The 22,215-nt window shown below is 27.7% G+C and overlaps 2 protein-coding genes across 2 annotated transcripts; one reads left to right on the top strand and one right to left on the bottom strand.

Annotated features, from left to right (window-relative positions):
* Positions 1-249: 249 nt before the first annotated feature.
* On the bottom strand, positions 250-2,669 carry LOC132926859 (elongation factor Ts, mitochondrial). Its single transcript, XM_060991273.1, has 5 exons — positions 2,509-2,669; positions 1,704-1,860; positions 1,380-1,637; positions 1,002-1,320; positions 250-613 (listed from the first exon to the last, which is right to left on the bottom strand). The coding sequence occupies exons 2-5, from the start codon at positions 1,857-1,859 to the stop codon at positions 351-353; spliced, it is 996 nt and encodes a 331-aa protein (XP_060847256.1). The 5' UTR covers position 1,860; positions 2,509-2,669; the 3' UTR covers positions 250-350.
* Positions 2,670-9,115: 6,446 nt separating this feature from the next.
* On the top strand, positions 9,116-15,082 carry LOC132926822 (thioredoxin-related transmembrane protein 1). The gene is made up of 6 exons (XM_060991224.1): positions 9,116-9,764; positions 13,387-13,551; positions 13,647-13,821; positions 13,901-14,002; positions 14,437-14,535; positions 14,616-15,082. Exons 1-6 carry the CDS (start codon positions 9,601-9,603, stop codon positions 14,727-14,729), a joined length of 819 nt encoding a protein of 272 aa, XP_060847207.1. The 5' UTR covers positions 9,116-9,600; the 3' UTR covers positions 14,730-15,082.
* Positions 15,083-22,215: the final 7,133 nt, after the last annotated feature.

Here is a 22,215-nt window from a genome sequence, read left to right as displayed (position 1 = left end):
GTCAAGATGCTGTGCTGTTCCATTATTGTACGTTGCAGGGAAAACATACCTTTACATCTTAAGCTTTCTAATGAAAATGAATTGAAAAACAATTTTTGATGAATAATCAAAGCAGCACAGAAAATTAGACTCTAATATGAAGACATTGTAAGTAAGAAATTAGTTCTCAGACTATAAGATGTCCAATGATTAATAAAGGTATAACCGTCCTAAAGAATTATTTTCTAATACTAAAAATAAAACATCATCTTATAATTTCTAAAATTGTCAAACTATAATAAAATGCAGTTGAAAATTTTTTTTACATTAAAAATTAAATTTAAATTACTTAGTATAAACATATATAGTAATTATGATTCACCACATTCGTAACGCACAAAATCTAGTATATCAATACCATAATCAGTTGCTACTTGTCCTACAGTTATAGATGGGTCCAATAAGAAAGCTTGTTCAAGCATACCATCTTCTTCAATAGTTGATTCCGAACTTTTTTCATCTATACTATCCATGGATGAATCATCATTTTCATTCAATGTTTTAGGAGCCACCACTTCTTGAGATTTTATGGGTTCGTGTATATTAAGTACTCCAACACTTTTTGGATTCATACCTAAATAAAATAAATGCTTTAATTTATTTTATATAAATGAGGGGTCCAGTTTCAAAATGTACAATGTCCAAGTTCGCTGAATTTTCAGAAAACCAAAAAAATATCACAGTAATAAAACATATGAAACATACTTGTCAAAGGAGATTGTACGTTTTGAAACTAATTGTTATTTTCAATGTTAAAAATACATTGGAGTTTAACCATTTAGCTTGACAATAATATGTTTTTTGAATTCAGCGATAACAATTCTATATGACACAACATCCATCTCATTTTTCATGAAAAATGGATATTGTACACTTTGAAACTAGACCCCTCAAATTATAAACTGATTTTTACAAATAAGATTAGTTTAAATTAAATATAAATAAGTAAACAAATTATTTACCGATAACATGTTGACACATTTGACGAAGAATTTCATCATGAGAACTCTCCATAGACCTTTGGTTAATTTTTTCACCATTTAGTTGTTTACGGTAAATTAGAAGTGATCCGTATTTACCGGAAAGAAAATGAGTTCCAGTTATATTAGCCGGATGAGTAAGACCCATAATATTCAAACCAGTGTCTCTAGTGTTTAAACATGTGGCACGTCTGAGAGTAACATTTTCTCCAAGATTACCTATTGTAACTGCAACATGATCAGCTAACGATTTACCTTCAGCACCGCTTAACTCCATTAAATCACCACTTTTTAAATTAACCTAAATAAAATAAATTATATCATAACAAAGTTTTTTTAGCTTAAGTTTATGAGTAGTACCTTTGAAAATGAATTTTCTAATGCTTTTTGTTGTTTAGCAAAATCTAAACAAGATGAAGTGACTACTTCTACAACAGAATGAAAACACTTGTTACGGGCAACAAAGTCAGTTTCACAATTCACTTCCACCATAGTAGCAACTTCTTTTTGACTATCAATTGCAAATGCAATAACTCCTTGGGCAGTGGCACGATTAGCAAGTTTGTTGGCTTTTGCCCAACCTAGCCTTTGAGCTTCTTCTTTTAACCATGCTTCTGACTGTTTAAAAATATATATTATCATATACATTATACCTACCAAATTATATAAATTAATTCAATTTACCTTTTCTAAACTGTTATCATTTAATTGTAAAGCCTTTTTGCAGCTTTCAAATGGATATCCTGTTTTCTTTCTCAATTTTAAAAGCTGTGCTTTGGTAGATGACCAGTTTGTACTGGATATATGTATTCCTCTAAGCAATATTAATGATTTTAACATGCTGTAAAAAAAAAACCTTTAAATTAAATATTTTTACAACTTTGACATTGATAAATATTTAAGATATTAATAAGGAAAACTTCTCATTTTTAATTCTAAGTACATATTATTTAATTATACATGTATAAATTGATAGCTATTGTAAATAATTCAGAACCTATTTATACAAATAAACCTATAACCTTATACTTTACATTCTTTACAATACAGATAAATAATTAATTAATTTTGCTTAAAAATATGCGCATTAAATAAAATTATAAAAACTAAATTAATAAACAAATAAATAAAATAGTATTTAACAATAGATAGTTAAATATGTATTTAATCAACGCATGATTATAATCAAACTGATTAATTTAATAAAAATTATTTACATTATAATTAATGATAAAGTTAATTTTACGTCAATTTAGTTTACAGATAAGTTATGGCACAATTACAATTTTATGAAGGTCTAAGGTAAAAACAAATTTGTCACAAAACTACTAATGTCACTATGATGAACAAATCACAGTAACGCAGTATTGTAAAACAATACTTTAAAATAGTAAGCTTCGAACAAATGAGTCTTAAAATTTTTAAATATTGTATCCTACTAAAGCACTAAAAGCGGTGGTTTGAAAGTCTAAAATAAATTATTGCTTACTCTGCTGGAAATGTGAACCTCAAGGCAAAAACTTGGATTGTAGCCTTTGAAATGTGTAATATACTGAAATGTGCTTAATAATTAATATGTTGTAGTGTGAATATTAATAATTGATATCGAGAGGCAAGAAGGCGGTGATAAGATTGTGGATTCCGATTTTCCTCTGAATATGTACACCAGATAACGCTTTATCAGTGTTATCACGTAACCAGATTGAACGTAGTGGTCATTGATAATATAATTTTCAGACCATAATTGGCACGAACATAATTGTACATAACATTAGTGTTTAAGAATTTTACAATTTAAAAGTCAGATTTTGATATTTAAATGTTCAAATTTATTGAAAAGTTGCTTGTCGGATGAGTAGGAATATAAATAAGACGATAATACAATATAAGGAATCCAAACTTGTTTTAAAAACATATTATGTCACGTAGGTAATTAGATGGATTGAATCAGTATTTTGTACATTGAAATGAAAATAGATCTTTTTAATATAAAAACGAATCATGGCAAAAAAAAGTCAGGGAATAAGTCTGGTTTTTATTTCATTAAAAAAAAAATCAAAAGTAAAAATGTTTAGGTACTATTGTCATAAAAATTGTTATTGTAATTTTTAGTCGAATTATACTGACAAAAATTACAACTGTTTAGTGACATACTAACATATTATAAATCTATAACTCAAAATCTTTATCTTTATTAACTGCATCGGATATATTATGTACTTAATGACTAAGACTCGTCAAATCAGATAACTAAAATAAAAACAATAGTGTTTGATTAGAAAAATTGAACAGTGTTCAAAGTACAAAAAAGTAGTCGTGACATATGTATATCGTATATGTAGCAAGTATTATAATTTATAATATTACCTACTGATTTAAAGTACCAAACGAAATTATTTGTTAATTTTGTCAAGGAAATCATTTAAATAAAATGAGTATTAATACTAACTGGAATGTTAATTGTGCATCATATATTTATTGTATATACACTGAGCAGTATTATGGACTTTTTTATCTCAGAATTTGACCGGTGCCAGAATTTTTATTTACCCGGACCTTGTAGTAGTTTACCCATAAAAAACATTTATAGAAAACAGTTTTGAAAACTTTCTAGTATTATTTTAAAATATGCTCTAGGTGTTAAAAAGTCTTACTGGCTACTACCAAGTACCATGTAACAAGTGTTCTATTCACCGAATATCATCTTATTGTCTATAGTGGGCGGTGGTGTAATTTTTAGTGATCGTGATTTTCTCATTTCTGACGTTTGTGTACGGCACAATCGGCACCCCGACAACGCTATGACTGCTGTGTCAAAGTCACTTAAATATAACGATCATTGATCTATAAAGAACAAAAATAAATAGATGTTGGTAGAGCCGTACAAGGGCAATTGCTAATTATTGTTATTCGTTATGACGTATCGCCATATCGTATGTCAGTGTGTGTGTGTGTGTGTGTGTGTGTGTGTGTGTGTGTGTGTGTGTGTGTGTGTGTGTGTGTGTGTGTGTGTGTGTGTGTGTGTGTGTGTGTGTGTAAGATGTTTTAAATGATTCAATGTCTCTAACTCTGTCACACAACTCGCACATAGTCACACATATACATAAGAGTATAAGACCTAATATAGTAATATATACTAATATACAAAATTTGCATTGCACCTTACACCTTGACGAAACAAATGTATTTAAATTAAATTATTTTGTCATGCATAAGCTCAGATGTAGGTATTATTGATATCACCTATATCTATACTATCTACCTTACGCATTACGTTACGCTTACGCATTCCTATTACAGGCTATAGCTTTGTTATTGCTGATAATATCTTAATTAATTAAATTAATTATTTATTTTTAAAACTAATTTACTAATTAGCAAACTTAAGGCTATTATCGGTGTTTACCTAATATTCAATCGATGGTTTTAAAAAGGGTTATAATTTACAAGTACATTTGTACATTTATTTACTATTTTGTTATGTTGTATTGTTGTTATACTTTAGTCATAGTAGGAACCAAATCAGTATAATGACACTATATTAGAATTGTTTTCTAAGTGGGCAATTATTTTTTTCCGACGATGGCGTTACGTTACGATATACTGTAACAACTAATTAACAAGTAACATTATCGTTATATCTTCACTTAATGTTTTTAAGCACAATATTTTCTCAAACAATAACAGACATACAAAGTATAAATAATAGAAAGTATTGAAAATTAATTACCTACTTTAATATTATGTACCTCCATTTATAAGTTTAAAAAAAATTATATTACCTTAAATCGTGTTACCTACATGACTACATACAGCTATGTGAATACATATTAATCATATTATTTTAAATACACAAAATAAATACAGTTATCAGTTAACATTTTAATTTAATTTTGATTTGTCAAATTTCAAGGAAGGCATTGGTTGTCATTGACATAACAAAATATAAAAAGGGAGACACGGGCCTCTAGTATAGTGCCGTCACCGAATGTGAATAGTAGATCTAATATACCAGCAGTCAGCAGACTACATTAGATATTATTATAAGCACGTAAACACGTAGTTAAAAAAAAATTAAAAAGATATTGAAACGATTTAAAAAATAATGTTCATATTATATTATAGAATATAATAGTAGTTCACTAATCTTTTTTATAAATACTTGGTAGTATTTTATAATCAATGGTAGTAGGTACAAGGTTGTTTATATGTACCTTTTTTTCAGTTTCAATCGACGACTTCAGATATATATATATATTATATACTATATTGTTTCCTAATACACTTTCCCGTTGTCCAAAGGTAACTATATAGTATATAGGTATATCCTATGGGAATTTACTATACAATAGGAGACGTGTCAAATTGGTGGGATATATAATATACTAATGTACTTATAGATGTATACGCAATCGATTTTAAATCGGATAAATATATCATATCATTTATGTTTTACATTCTACGAATCTACGATGACATAACAATGAACGATGACAATGTATATAATACAACAGCATCTATAGTAGGTATATCTATATTATGATTTATAATAGCAATTCAAACTGCCATTTATTTTTTAAAAATTATATCCTCAAGGCGATAACCAACTCTTCTAGCCTACTTCGTATATTTTTCACTACGGTCTACACGGTGTATACTGTATAGCACTTCCAAAGATGTACTAGCGATTTCTTCTTTAATTTTGTTTTTTAATTCATCAATATACCCTCACAAAAATAAATTAGGTGATCAAGGTGGAAATTGAATATCACCATTTTAAAAAAAAAATGTTATTTACTATTTGGATATTATACGAAGTAGGCTAGAAGTGCTTGAGATGGCTATCATCTTGACTCTTGAGGACATAATTTTAAAAATTAAATAGCAAGTTATATATACTTTTCTATAATAATTAATAATTCATTTTTATTCGTTTTTTATATTATTTTATAATCTTTTAATATCAGTTGTTTTAGTGTCTCGCCCTGTTTAGTGTATACATTATATATATAAATAGATTATTCATTATTACGCGAAATTAATACCTATAAATATATATATATAAGTACGTATAACCTAATAAAATTTATCTAATGTTAATTCGATATTGAATGTTATTGGTTTTACAATATTCAAAAAAAAAAATCATGAAATAATAGTATTATAGTATAATTTTCATTTTGTACCTACACTGGCTAGTGGCTACACTAAAAAAAGTATTATTATAGAAACACTAGAAACCAAAATATAATACTGATAGCTATAACATTTAGTTGCCTCAGTGACAATATAATATATTTCATTTCTTCTTTGTTTTTATTTTGTTTTTATTATTTCTGTTTTGGTGTAATAGTTTGATTAGTATGTAATATTTGTATAATTTTTCAAAACGATTAATTCTTACAAAGAATTTTCATTAAAAATACATCAACGGAAGTATTTAAACGATAATTATATTTAAATTATACATTAATTTCACTAACCATGAATCAACAATGAACCAACATTCATTAGTATACTATTATACTAGGCATTAATGCATTATAAAAATAAGAGCAGAGGCGTAGCCAGGATTTTTTTCGGGGGTGGCTAATCAATTTATAAATTAAAATGTTGAAAATATAAATCAATTTAAATATTATTTCGTCAAATTTTAAGTGGTCAAAATAGAAATATAGAATATATAATAATAATATACTAAGTATGATATTAACTATTAAATATTGAAATAAAAATTGAAAATAAAGTTTTATAGAATATAAAAATAAAATAAAATTTTAATACATAAATTATTGTTGCACAGCCCCTGCAGAGATTGTCCTGACTGTCCTGTTGTCCGTATATGTTACGATCTAATAAAGGAATTTTGTATTATTTTGTACTTTTAGTATCGCAATTCGTGGGTGATTGTGAAAATGAAAAACACGTCCGTTTATAGACTGCAGATAATATAATATGGGTATGATAATATATCGTATATATTACCTATATTATGTAACGGCGAGTTGGCCTTAAACACCGTTGCGCACGGACTTCAATACACAGTTAAACGTGGACCTCCAGTTTAGTCGTAGGTATTGTGAATTTCGATAAGTATATAGTAAGTATTATCCAAAACTACAATAATAGTTACGGTCGGAAGTTGGCACGCTGCGGTGGCCCGTCAACTGTGACGGAGACGGCTCTTGCAACGCGCGTTATAAATCGTATCACATAATATTATAATACGCATGTAGTATTATATTATTTTGCTACGGTAGAATAGTGCAGTGTTCCGCGTTCAGAGGCTCTATAAATTATAATATTATATCCTGTGACCGCACGCCAGCCATATTATTATATATTGTAAAAATATCATAAAGCAACCACCAACCACCATTTATCATCACCTAATACCCATATAAATTATACATGTAGATACGTTACAGAATAAGATAATCGCAGACCACTGCTGTGTTCATTAGTCATATTACCAGGGCTTACATATAATATTTTCCATAAAATATATCCGTATTAGGTATATTTCACATTTTGACAATTATTGTAATAATATTTACGCTGAACGCTTATTAATTTCACGTCAGATTTTCAAATTATAGGTGGTAGGTATAATTAAAACTTTTAAGGATTTTAAATTAAAAAATTATTTTAATTTATCTTGATTTTTGTGAATTTCTGTAAAATCCTAATAAATAACCTTGGAAATTTAACTCGAGGTACCTCATTAGTTGTATTTCCGGAAAAAAATACCGAAAATAGTTAACATTTTTGGAGGGCAATATTTTACTCATTAACTTTTTATCATACACAAATTGAAGAAAAAAACTGAAAAATGTTAAACATTTAAAATATCTATTAATTGTACAAAAGGATCCAAAATATTATTAAAATGATATCATATTATCATAATTGGTAAATGCAAATAGGTAAAAAGATTTTGTGAAAATTTCAATTTTCTACGTTTTGAATTACAACAAATTGATTTTATCGAAAACTAGTTCTGTGAAAAAATCCTGTTTTCCCTACATTTTTTTCCGATTATTTTGAATAGTAGGTATCTACTTTAAATTTCCACTTTTCACCTCTCAAAAGTACAAAATAGTTTGAAAAACTATCACCTAAGTAAAAAACTTAAGTATTTTCTAATATAGTCTATAACAAACATTATACGATACAAAAATACGCAGGGAACTATGACGAGAACGTCGAAATTAGTATGAATAAATAGTTACGTCGCTAATAGGAGCGATTAGAAATTACCAAATTGTAAATAGAATTATCAGTAAAACAATATAAGAACCTTGTACCAAAAATGTACATAAAAATAACAGTCCAAATTGTCCAGTCATAGTTATAGGTATTACAATTACTTTTGTCGAAACTTGGCGTTGACAATTTGACATAGGTGATAGGTACCACCTTGATAGGTGTTATTATTAGTACTTATTCATACTTTTCATTTTTATTCTTACTTCGACTTAATTATAACTCAATTTATAAGTTTATCGGTCTATATTAGTAGCATTGGCGATAGGTAATTTTTGGTTTACGTCTACTGGAAAATATTAAGAAAGACACTTGTCATTTACATAAAATAACATACCACAATACCACCGACGTATTCGGGTATTCTACTTTCTACTCAAAAGATCAAACAAAAGGGTCCAAAATGCATATACAATTATTATAATAACAGACGAGGGCCCATCGAAAAATATCGTTATCCTTCCATAGGTAGTTACTAGTTAACCGTACATAGATAACTAACAACTAGTTGTAAATAATTGTAATACTCGGTTGTGTATTACAGACATTTAGTTGAGCTGTCAGTTTGACAATATTTGTATATAGTAATACTGTAGTGTAGTAGTAGTAGTAGTAGTAGTTGTAGTAGTAGTAGTAGTAGTTGTAGTAGTAGTAGTAGTAGTAGTAGTAGTAGTAGTAGTTGTAGTAGTAGTAGTAGTAGTAGTAGTAGTGTACTGCAGTACTGCGAGTAAACGGCGTTCTCCGACATGACAATACTAATAATATAGTGGTGGCGTCTCGTGTCGTCGAGTGGTGCGATTGTCGTTTACCCACCGCCGCGCCGACGCCGCCCGTGATTCGTGTACAACACCGGTCACCGTTGTCTGTTCACTGTTCACCACAGCGCGCACGCACAACGTTCGTAGTGTTCATACGTAGGTGATGCACACCTCACAGTAGTGGTTACTCGCAACTGTATCTATACCGTTAACGACAATATTGTTATATCGTGTTGACTGTTGACTATTGTTGTTGTTGTTGTTTACACGGCGAGACGTTGTTGTTTTGAAATACACGATTTCCCGTCAACGTGCACGTTTCGGTGGACTTTTCACGTTTCGTCTGTTTTAATATTTTCGTCCCCTCCCTCCCCCGACTTTTCGACCGTTCGCCGAGTCGACCGCCGTCCCGCCGAGTGAGAAAACTCAAAAAACGGTCATTTCGCTGCACCCTTTGTTCGCGCCCATTCGATACACGCGCATTCCGATCCGCCGTCGCGTCCCACACAAACGGTACACGTAATATTTCTTCAGCCTACGCGTTCCACGTCGATAACATGTCCAAGCCTCCGTGTGCAGTGTTCTTGCTGGCCATCGGGTCGCTGTGCCTGTTGGCCGCAGCCGCCAACGGCGTAGACGCCGGAAACGGCGATCACCATTCGCTGGAGCTGGACGAGAACAACTGGACGAACGTGCTGACCGACGAATGGATGGTGTTGTTGTGAGTATTTCGTCGCACGCATTCACTGTAGATATCATAGTATTCGGTTTTTAGAAATGGTCGTCTTCGGTGGTCCGTACCGGCGGAGGAACGCCAAACCGTTTGCGATCGGCAATCGTTTTTCACGTGTCGTATATTTTTCGCAGGGGCGAGTGTGTATGTTTTTTGTTTATGTGGGTGCAAATAATTGTTCTCGAGACGTGCTATGCAGAAACCTAATGTAAGCGACGCGCTACGTCGTAACGGCAATGTGGACATTATTATTTATACTGTGACGAGTGGTTGGGATAGTGAAGATGGTAATTTAATTTTATCTGTTTGGTTTTGAATTCCCAGCAACACTGTCCAGTCATATGAACTCTAGTTTAGACTCTTACAAACTTAATAGACACGCTTTGCTTAACAGTTTTTTTTTTTTTTTTTCCAATGAGTACATACTAATCATTACCATGATGAACTAGTAAGCGTAGGTATATCTGGACAATGAAATCCTACACATTTCTTAATAACTCTCTTAAATTGTAATCTTGGTTATTAATCACTAATTATATTAATAGAGCAAAGACTTTAATGCATTAGTATTTTATGTTTCTTGTTGATTGTATTGCATTCTAAGGGACCATGCAATTAGTTTTATTACCTATACATTTTTAAAAAGATAGTATAGGTAAGTTTATTTATATTTTAATAAATATTATGGGATTTGTACTAGTCATAGCTAAAAATATTTAAATAATGACAAAATTATAATATTGAAAACAAATATGTTTTTTTGCAGAATTACCTAGGTAGTTTCCCGTGAACAAAATAAGAAGTGATTTTAATTTTTTTATTTAGTTATTTAAGTTGAAAGATTTATGAATTAATTTTAGTTTATTCGTACATATTTTTATTTAGGTACCTGAACATATTTGTAAAGTTTTGGTTCTGATTTATTAGTATTATAATATGCAGTGGCAAATCTAGTATTTTTTTATGCGGTGGGGGTGGGATGGTGCTAAGGATAAGATCTCGAATTCTGTTTAATCCATTCTGATGGCATGACCTTTTTTTAGTCTTCAAAATGAATATGCTTGATATTCAAGAGGTGGCTACTTTAAAAACAAATACACTAGCACCTGCCCTTAGGATTTTGGATTTACACATAATTATATGTTATGATGTATGAAAGTCCTTGCTCGGGATATATACAAATATTATAAATTCTGATTTGTATTGTATAGCTACTTAGCGTCAGGTTATCCTATAGGCAAAATAATCAGGTGATTGGAGCGGCAAATTTGGAGCTCTTAAAAAATAAAATATATTTATAATATTATATTATATTTGAGACGGCAGCAAATAGCTTAATCCGCCTCTGTAGCTACTACAAAGTTTTTATTACTTAGAACATATTAGGTACAACTTGAATTCAATTCTTAGTTGGGTTATGACATTAGGTTTTAAATGAGTATCATAAACCACGAGTAGACCGTGGTTAGGTAAGCATAGTTGCTTATGGTAATAGTTCTTGTAGAAAGAAATTAGATTTCAGTTCGATTATTATAAAATGTACACATCTCATGTACATTACTACATTAGCTAGTACAATATTTTATTACCTTGTATAATACTTATTGCATTATATTTTCATAAAATTGAGTATAATATACTGTTAAGCACACTGCCTATTGCATCCAAGGTTACACCTATGTGTTATGGTTAACATTTAGACCCTAGCCAAGAGCGTTAATGATAGAGAAGGCTTGTATACTAAAATAGCGGTTCCCAAACTATGTGACACTTAACAGGTGCTAAATAATATTATATATTCATATTTTTATGATAAGAATTTGCTATTTTAAACATTTTTTCTTGGAGCATTGATTTTAAACTATCAATGAGTTCAACCATTCAATTATAACATTTTTAAATAATGTTTTACATTATTTTGTGATATATAACCCAAAGTAAGGTATTGTTTCTTTTGACATAAACTTAATATAATTATTTAGTGAAATATTAAATGTATAATTTTTAACTTATTTTATATTATTCACAGGGGGCATGAAAATTATTTTCTATTTTTAGGAAGCAAAGTTTTATAAATTTATTTTACATAATTTTTAATGTTGGCTATTCAATCTTTATTCAGTCTGTTGGATAATACTGTACATATTATATTCATATTATTAACTTACTATTGTTCTACATTTAAAAGATTTAATAATTCATTATAATTTAAAATCGCTTAAATTGTTTAAAATTTATCTTCTTTTATAGGTATATATGTATATAAAATAATGACTCCTTAAATTTAAAATATTATCTAAACAAAAAAAAATGTAGAGATTGTATGAAAATTAAATGTTAAAATTACTATTGAGATACCTGTTGATAAATTATAAAAAATTTTTTCTTAACAAATCATCAATATGTTGTTATCAAAACTAGTATAAATTTTTTTCAAGATTTTTTTATTCTGTTATACCATATTGTAGGTCAGATAAGATATTTAATTTTATGATGAATAGCTTAAAGCGAGGTTTAAAGGCATCATAAATTATGTAATATAGATAATTATAATATAATAGTAGGTACATATTTATGCAAATATTTGCATACTCGACTTTAAAAAAAATGCATTTTAATTGGTCTGCTATTTTAAAAACCTAAAATATTTTAAACAACATATACTTGGTAACTAAAATTAAATAAATCAAAGTATAGATAATCTATTTTCATATAGTTAATTAATATTATACTTTAAACTTTTCATTTATTTAATTAAATTCGACAAATAAGTTCATTTTACTTATTCTTGCAATATTGTAGATGCAACGTATAATCTAAATTTTAATAACATCTACCTAATGTTGTAAGTATAATCAGGTTCCAAAGATCAAGCACCTAAATATAAATAACTGTTTATATACATTTATACATACACTACTTAATAAGTAAGGTTTAATTTTGAAATATAACATTTATAAATATTTATTTTTCTAGCCTATGTACAATATTTTAAGATGTTTATTTTGCTGGATGCCAATAATAATAAGTCCTTATATTTTTTTTTAATCAATTTGGTTAAAAAATAAATTATTAAATTGTTAGCGTGGTTAAATTTAGTTTATTCCTTGCATACCTATAATGTTTTATTAAATTTATTTTATTAATGTTTTTATACTTTATACACTACATATACACTATTTTAAATATTTTAAACTAAAAAGTAATACTAGTATACTACATTGATACTTTAAAATAATAAAAATATGCTTTTATGGTTTTAATATTATAAAATAGCAACGAGAGTAATAATTGTGTAGATCCTTACACAATAATTGCTTGATTGACCAGAATTTATTTAGCTTAGTGTATCTGTTAAAATAAAATTGTATATTTATTTTGTATAAAAGTTACCTATAATATAATATTAGTTTTTGATAGTAATGCAAAAATAAATCAAAAACAGATTCATTATAATTGTATTATTCAATATACTGTTAAGAAATGTAATAAATCTGAAGTAAAATTGTGTACTTGTCTATAATTGTTTGTTTTTCTAATTTAATTGATGTATAATCTGATTTAATTAATAATTTATATGCCATTAATTAGAGTATTTATTTGATTTTAGCTATGCTCCTTGGTGTCCTGCTTGTAAATCACTTGAACCTGAATGGAGAGAATTTGCAAAATGGAGTGAAAGTCATTCATCCATTTCAGTTGCAAGTACAGATATTACAATATCACCAGGACTTACTGGACGTTTTATTGTTACAACTTTACCTACCATTTTTCAGTGAGATAAATGATTTAATATTTTATTTTAATTACCTTTTATGCATGGTATAATTTTATGATCTAGTAATAATTTATAATGTTTACTTATTATAGTGTTAAGAATGGTGTATTCAGATACTATAAAATGGGCCGTGATAAAGATTCTATGATATCGTTTATAAAAGAACGAAAATGGGAACAAATAGAAACAATTTCATCATGGAAATCCCCTAATTCAATTCAAATGTCTCTAGTTGCTCAATTCTTTAAACTCTCGCAAAAAGTTAGGGTAAGTGTCGACTTATTTTTATAGAATATAATTCATTAACAAAATGAATATAATATTTTAAACACTTGTTTTTTTTTAGATTTTACATTCAACTCTGATGGCCGAATATGGACTACCCACTTGGGGATCATATTTGATATTTGCTATAGCCACCATATTTATTGGTGCCATACTTGGTTTAGTAAGTACACCCTTTTGTTTATTAGTTTTGGAATTTCATCACTTCTTAAATTAAAAAAAAAAATAATCATAAATTGTTATCCTTCAATAATATTCTTACCCATATTAAAAATGTAGAAAATTAATCAATTTGATACAATTTATTTTTGTTGATATAAGCATTTAACTTGTGTGTTATTATTTATTATTTATTTATTTAGATGATTAGGATATTTTATATAAGACATGATAATGATCGTCTTCAATTAGACAATGTTATCTTCTTAACTAGTTCTGAAATTACTCTTTAATGATTAAAGAATGTTTGATGATGTTTTTGTTGTAAAATTAATATTTGTTCCCATTAAAATAGCCATAAAAATGATAGTAAACTTAATTATGTTGTGTAGTATTTTATATTGTCAAATCTATAATATTAATTTTAATTATTTTTAGGTGTTAGTTTGTATTATTGATTTAGTTTATCCTCCAAGTCACCATAAAATGCCAGTTAAAGATGGAAAAGATGAAAACAGTGATAGCGGTCAAGAATCGGTTAGTAATAACTTGAAAATTTTTTCGTTTATTTTTTATCTGGCTATTAATAAAAGTAATAAAACATAATATTATTTCAGGATGATGATGATGAACTTGTTAAAGATGAATTGTTGGATGATCAAGCTAGTGATGAACCAACTGAAAATGAACCTTTATTGAGGAATAGACGCAAAATACGTAAAACTGACTGATAACTTTTTTTTTTTTATAATAAGCCTAACTATTTCTTCAATATAATTCCAATTAATATAATTTATACCAATTAATGTATAATAGTTTTTCTAATATAAAGCATTATATTGATATTATCATTAATTTATTTTTAGGTTCACATTTAATTAAGTTAATTAATATTGAATACTTAACATAAGCAGTCAATTATTTTTTTTAATTAATTGCTTTTTTAAGAAAATTTAGGCTTAAAGCATTAGCTGTATTGCTTGCTTGTTCCTAAATCTTTGTAAGTAGTCATTTTTATAAGAAATTTTTTTAAATGTTTCATTCATGTATATAAATATAAATAAATAGCCAAACCTTATATTAATTCTGTTATTATTCTACGAATTATCTAAACTATTTTATTTTATTTAAAAACAAAACTTAGATGTTAAGAAATTTAAAACAGTATTTATTAAATTAAACATTTTATAAATTGTAAAAGTTTACATCAATATATTATTGCATGCAGAAAATTTGGGGATAGAAATAAATATTTTTGTTTAATCACAAATATATGAATAGTAAATATTTTATCTTAATATGTTGACTGTTTACTGACACCAATTGGCATCATGAAGATCATTTTATCATATTATATTAATAGTAAATGGTTTATTATTCCTTAAACGTGGCTGAATGTTATTTTATTGTTATTTAGTATGATTAAACATATGTTTTATAATATGTACTCATACATAGTTTATGACCGTATAAAAGCAGTAAGTTTCTTTATGTTATTTAAACAAAAATACATACAGAGTCAACATGTTAAGAGGATTACAGACGTGTCAATACACTATTTATTTTTTTCTTTTGTCTGTGCATATAAAAAACAGAACACATTTACTGAAAATCATTTGTTTTTGTTTGAAGTCTTGTGTAAATCAGCTATTACAAATATTATAGAGAATAATACTTTTGTACGTTTGAAATGTGAATTTGACCAAATTGTTTGACTGTACTAGTACATAGGCTTTCTCTTCTCTATCTTTGAAGTCTAATAGTTAATTTGTTTATCAGAAAATGGCTAGTACATTACTTATATACTTTCATATCCAAGTCATTAGTAGTTATTTATACAATTATGTTACTTACTATTCTGAAAATAAAATATTTTAAAAACATAGTAGTGTTTCATATAATATCATCAATTTTAATAATTTACTTGCCCAGCTCCAAGGCATGTCTAAAATTCACTAAAAAAATATGTTTGTTTCGAGTTTAATGGCAATTATTAACTCTAATAACTAATAAACAAAACTTATAGAATTGTATGTGTAGACAAGTTCACAGAAAGTATAAGCCTACATTTTTTTCCTATCAATATTATATTAGATTATAATTCTCAAAACATCAAAACCTAATATCAAAATATGTGAATTCAGCTCTGTCTCAAAGTAGAATAAACCAAGTGGCGACTGGTTTTTGTTTGGCGGCTTACCTCTCCCATAGTCTAGGGAAAAAGTACGCAAAACTGATGAGTTCTGCTTTGAGACAAACTATAAAGTTGCAATTAAGAGTGTATTGATTTTGGATTTAAATATTGTTTTAATTTAAAAAAAATGTGGTATAGTGATAAATGAATCATCCCAATTTCATCTAACGCCTAATGTTAGATTCAGGCGCCGGTTGGTAAAAAAGGGCAGGGGATGCTACAGGGACAGCCAAACGATTGATTGCGGACAATTTCAGTCGATCATGTTAGAATTTATTTTAGTAATAAGTTTATAATACTTGTATGTTTGTATACACTTTATGCAAGTATGTTTCTTAATAATTATAGTTATTCAATAGAAAAAAAGTGTTCTATGGACATTGATCCTCAAAGGTGAAGTATATTTTTAGTAGATTGTGTTCAAAAATAGTTTGGCCTCCCCTGCTATATAATTTAAAGGGCAAATAACAAAAGAATTTGGGGCAAATTTATTGCCCCCTTCACCAAACTCAATGTTACATTGTGTTAATAATAACTAAATGACATAATGTATAAAAAAAACTGCTCAAATTGATTAACTTATTTCCTTAATGGCTACTTATTATTTATGGTTGTTATTAATATTATATAAATAATAGATCTACCTACAACTTTATTAGAGGATTGGTACTTTCACCTTCAAAAATCACATTCATTTTAAGTACAGTAATTAAGGCACATTTATATCGATAGGGGAAAATATATTTTAAGGCAAGGGATGCTGTAACATCCCAGCATCCTAGCCAGTTCGCGCCTGGTTAGATTTGATTACTAAGTATTATGGCACTTTATAACCTGAAATGAGCAACACAACTTTTTGTGAATAATGTATCAATAATTTATACATTATTTTATAATTTTTATGTCTATAGATAATTATAGTTTGCTTAATTTTTTGTGCGATTTATACATTTAGGAAATAAAATTTGTTTAAACTGCCAATTTTAAATGGAATTACATTCATACTAATAAAACTTAGTTTTAATTTGCGATTATATTTTATAAATTTATTATCTTGTTTTAAATTTCAATTGTGTTTGAATTCATTATATCATAATAATTTACAAATATAATAATATTTTGGACATACATATCACATCTCTATATAGGTACCTAAAATATACTTAAATTAATATTGTAAATATTGATCGTAAGATACATTCTAAATTCAACTGTTAACGCTAGTTTCAATATACCAATTAGTTATAATTTCAATACCAAGAGAGAGAGTACTATATATTTTTAAATGTTTGATACCTATTTTTTCTTTATATTTTTCATAATAGTTGTTTTGCGATATGATTGTTTACAAACTAAACAGTGACTAACTTTTTATCATATTATACGGTTCTAAATTAAACAAGAGAGGTATTAATTAAACTTTGTTGTATTTATTTAACATTGCTTAATATAAGCTTATTCAACAATTATTCATTGTGTCTTATAATATGACAATTTTTAATTTACTAATTTATCTTTGGTTTTAAATGTATATTTACCCAAGTGGACTACTACATTATACTTGATTTTTTGAATCAAGGTTGAGGATAACAAAAATAATGCTGGTTAAGAACTGGTGAGCATAATGTATAAGATACATATTTGGTTTTTTCAAAAAACTAATTTTCATTTTTATGTGTATACAGTTCAACTATTTTTATTCAAGAAAATTATTAAATACATAAGACCATAAAAGTTTACATCATCTCCATTTTTGTACAATTCTACAATTTTGTGTCATTTGTAATAGGTCACATGTTTTTATAATATAATTTATCCATCACTTTTTCTTATGTTAGATACGATAACATACTTTCATTTATTTTATGTTTGACCTTTTTTAACCTCTGAATCTCTGATTCAAAATGTTGTAGACCATACTGCAGTTCAATTTAAGAAAAACTTCATTAACTCAAAGTATAATATTTATTTAGTAAATAATATTTGTATTTCTAACCATTAATGATCAACAGTAGATATCCTTCAAAAATATAATTTGTAACTTATTTCAGAAAAAAAAACTTTAATATTGAATAGGATTTTGGAATTTAGTTACTAATTCAAGAGAGATAATATGAAATATAAACAAGTAATAAAGAATATAAACGTATAACTAATACAATTTATATTTAGGCGTTGAAGTCCTATGAATGTATTGTACATGTATAAAATATATTAAATATTTGACTATGACATTGACACCTTTATTTTAAAATTATGTGACTTATCAATTTTCTACTTACACTCTTATCTTGTTGTATCGTATACCTCATATATATTATTAAATTGGGACAACTATACCTGAAATTGAAAGTTGAATACAATAATATTGTTCAGCGTTATGATGAGCGATGAGTTATCTAATGAAAAAGTTGAAAAAATTAACTTATTAAATAGTTACTAGAAACATTAATTTAATATAGTAATATTAAGACGTATAATTCTAAACAGACAATAGAAAATGTATATAAATTAGATAACCCCTTATGAATTATAACTGGGCTTATAGAAAAAAGTTAGAGTAGACAACTACGCACATTTCCCTCCTTGTAAAAGTCTTTGGGTACATACATATATATAGTAAAAGGTGTTTGAGAATATTTCAACCATTTCAGCAAGTCTACCAAGTTGCATAGCCCATTTCCTCTATCCATTATATGTTTGATATATTTTTATAGTACAAAATAAATAATATACTATGCACCATACTTATTGCAAGCTGTAGCCAATAAATTGAATCCAATCAATAAAAGCATTTATTATATTATATACAACAAAATTATGTCTAAATGAAATATGAATATATAATTAAGAATTTATTTAATGACCAATGTTTAACATTTTACAGATCTCATAAATAGCCAATTCTAATACATAATAAAATAATGCAACCGGCTGAAGTATTATATATTTAGCCAACTGCTTTACATAATATGTTATAGGTACAATAAATAGGTTTAAACTACCGAGCATATCAATTATCGTAAATTTATGAAACCTTCGATATTTTTATCTCTTCTCTCAAAGTAAACTTTGGTCTTTGAACATAAACCTAGTAAGCCTACCTTCTGATTCATTCCACAATTTATACACGAATGTAATCTAATATACTAATGTACTATGTGTCTATGTTGACATGTAGTATAATTTGTCAATTTGTGTTTATATTTGCGTATCATTTATTTACAATTTTGATTTTAATTTATTTCTTATAATCTATCACATACAATTGTGTAAACAAATACCTAATTATCTAAGAATGTTATATGCATTTTTGATTTTTATTATAATCAATAGCCAAAACACCAAGTAAAAGTGACTAAAATTAATGAACATTTAGTATAGATGTTAGGAAATTAGGATTTTAAATAATATTCTTTAATGGCATTAGAATTAGAAAATAGTTTTTGTAGAATATTTTCAAAATTTGATCGGATTGGTCTGATAATAAAAAAAATTGAAAGCAATTAACAACAATGCCAAACCCGGCTAAGCTGTTAAAATAAATTAATTCTATTGAAATTCTGAAAAGTCTATAATTTATATTATTTTATATTGAGAACAGGACAACGATCTTTATTCTTTACCGACTAAAAAATGTATGCATACATAGGTATTTAATATTTATACAATAAATGTACAGAAGTGTAGAATCAAGCAAGAAATTTGATCCCAGTCCCCACCAAGTGCCAACGGCCTGCTTTACAGTTTTCAATTATATTTGCATCGTAGTTCTGATCCTCGTATTTATTTGCGATAATAACATAATAATATATTATATTGATTCAATGACTTATGTGTATAATTAGATCATTAGTATTATCCACAGACGCACAATAATTATATGTAGATAAGACTGATAAAATAAAAAAAAAACATTTTGGAATTCGTTCAATCTAACGTTTTTAGATGGTATTCATACATTAATCTCTTATTAGTTATACAAACCCAACACTACGTGACTTACGTGATTATAAGAGGTTTAGGTATATTACACAAAAATTTAACAACTAGGGGGAATAAGTACCTACTTATATTATTATTATTCATTACCATGAAACTTGTGTTATGTATAGTTGTAAAAAAAAAATTCACTACTATATCACATGTGTCACACACTCACACGGCAGGTGCCAGGTGAACTAGGTGAAGTAAAACAAAGAACTGCGTTAATAAGTTATTGGTATGCTTAATATAATTATAAAAAGTAACAAAATGTAGAAATGAGATTAGAAAAAAATAATTGAAACCTGGTAAAGTGGTAAGCATTAAATTAAATTAAAGCATATTATAACGATATATATATATATAACATAGACTAGGCCAGTTCTCGCGAAGAAGCAGCTGCAAGATGATATATATATATATATATGTATATTAGTATAGTATATATATACGCAGCAAGGCAGCCATACATGAATATTGTATTATAAGCACCTAATACAAAAAGTAGAACAAATTTGTGAAAGGTTTTTAGTATTTTTCTAGTGTATTAAATTTTGGCCTACAGCTGAGTTATACACCAAAAGTATAACTGCCCTCACTGCAGTTTATAAGTTCATATGCACTTCATATTTTCATATATTATGTATATTATTATTATGATTACGTTATTACGTAGGCGATGACTGAGGGTAAACCTACTTCGACATTCAAATAATTTGGCTAAAGAGTAAAGCTAACTTTTATCGGCACATTTTCGTACTAATTTAGGCGTTCACGGTCGTTAAAAATGTGAAAGGAAAGACATAGGTACTATCCTACTATAGTAGGTTTCTCGCTAACAATACAACATATAGGTAGGTACAATAAGTTCCTACACAATGAAATGTACAACAGCGCTCCACTTATTGATATGTATACATGTGTTCCTATTATAATTTAGACGAAAGTTGAGATTTCGCACAGACCAAATCTAATATAATTGTATTATCTATATACTTCTATAGTTTCGCGAAAATTTTATTTTCAATGGCCCGGTGTCCATAATAGCACAAATGATTTTAGATTTCCATTGTATAATAGTCGAATTATGAAGTCTGTTTTTCAAATATTCAACCAATACATATATTGTAATAACACAGTTTTCACACGTGTCACAATGTTTAACAGCACGTCAACATCCCTATGGCCTATTCCCCTCCGTCTAGGTCTAATGTAGGTAGGTCTTAGTTTTCTTCTCGCATCAGATTTTTTTTTTTAGACAATTCCACACGATATTACTCAAACGAATCGGCGTGACAGTGTTTCAGTTTCAGATGATTTTGTCATTATAGTTGATTGAACACACAATACACAAATAATCGTCTCCAACAAACGGTTCAATTGTATTAAAAATCAATCGTGGGTGGTACACCATCTTTACGCACACGGCGTATATTTATATTGTATATATATTTTATATAATATACATAATATAATGTCGTATTGTTACAACTCATGTATCGTACAGTGAAGATAAAAATATTATCGAACGAACGATTCGATCAGTAAAAAATGTGTCACTGCAGCAGAAGGCCAGTGGCAACCACCTGACGGTTTATATATATATATATATATACGGGCATACGGTAGATATATATATATATATTATATATATATAATACGATTTTTTTATTTTGAATTATTCACATATTTGATATTCGTGTAATCGCGTTCACGACGAAACGTAGTTGTCCTAAAAATATTTTTCGCCTGTCGTGTTCGACCATCATAGCTGTAGGTCCCTGTGGACGATGCGCGATAAACACCTATATTATACCTATATATATATAATATATATACATATTATTATAATCATATATTGCATTATGCGACAACTCAGCAACCAGTTTTTGGCCCTACCTCTTTCACAGTCGATAAAAATGAAAAAATAATAATAATAATAATATTGTTATATAGTCGTGTTGTAGCGCAGAGCGTTTACACTGTTTACAGATAACATAATAATAATAATATTACGGGTGGCAGCAGATGCCCCTAAA

The sequence above is a fragment of the Rhopalosiphum padi genome, chromosome 3, assembly GCF_020882245.1.
Source record: "Rhopalosiphum padi isolate XX-2018 chromosome 3, ASM2088224v1, whole genome shotgun sequence".
In the NCBI taxonomy this organism is placed as follows: Eukaryota; Metazoa; Arthropoda; class Insecta; order Hemiptera; family Aphididae; genus Rhopalosiphum; species Rhopalosiphum padi.
The sequence above is the reverse complement of the archived record's forward strand: the minus strand, read 5'-3'. Positions and strand labels throughout refer to the sequence as shown.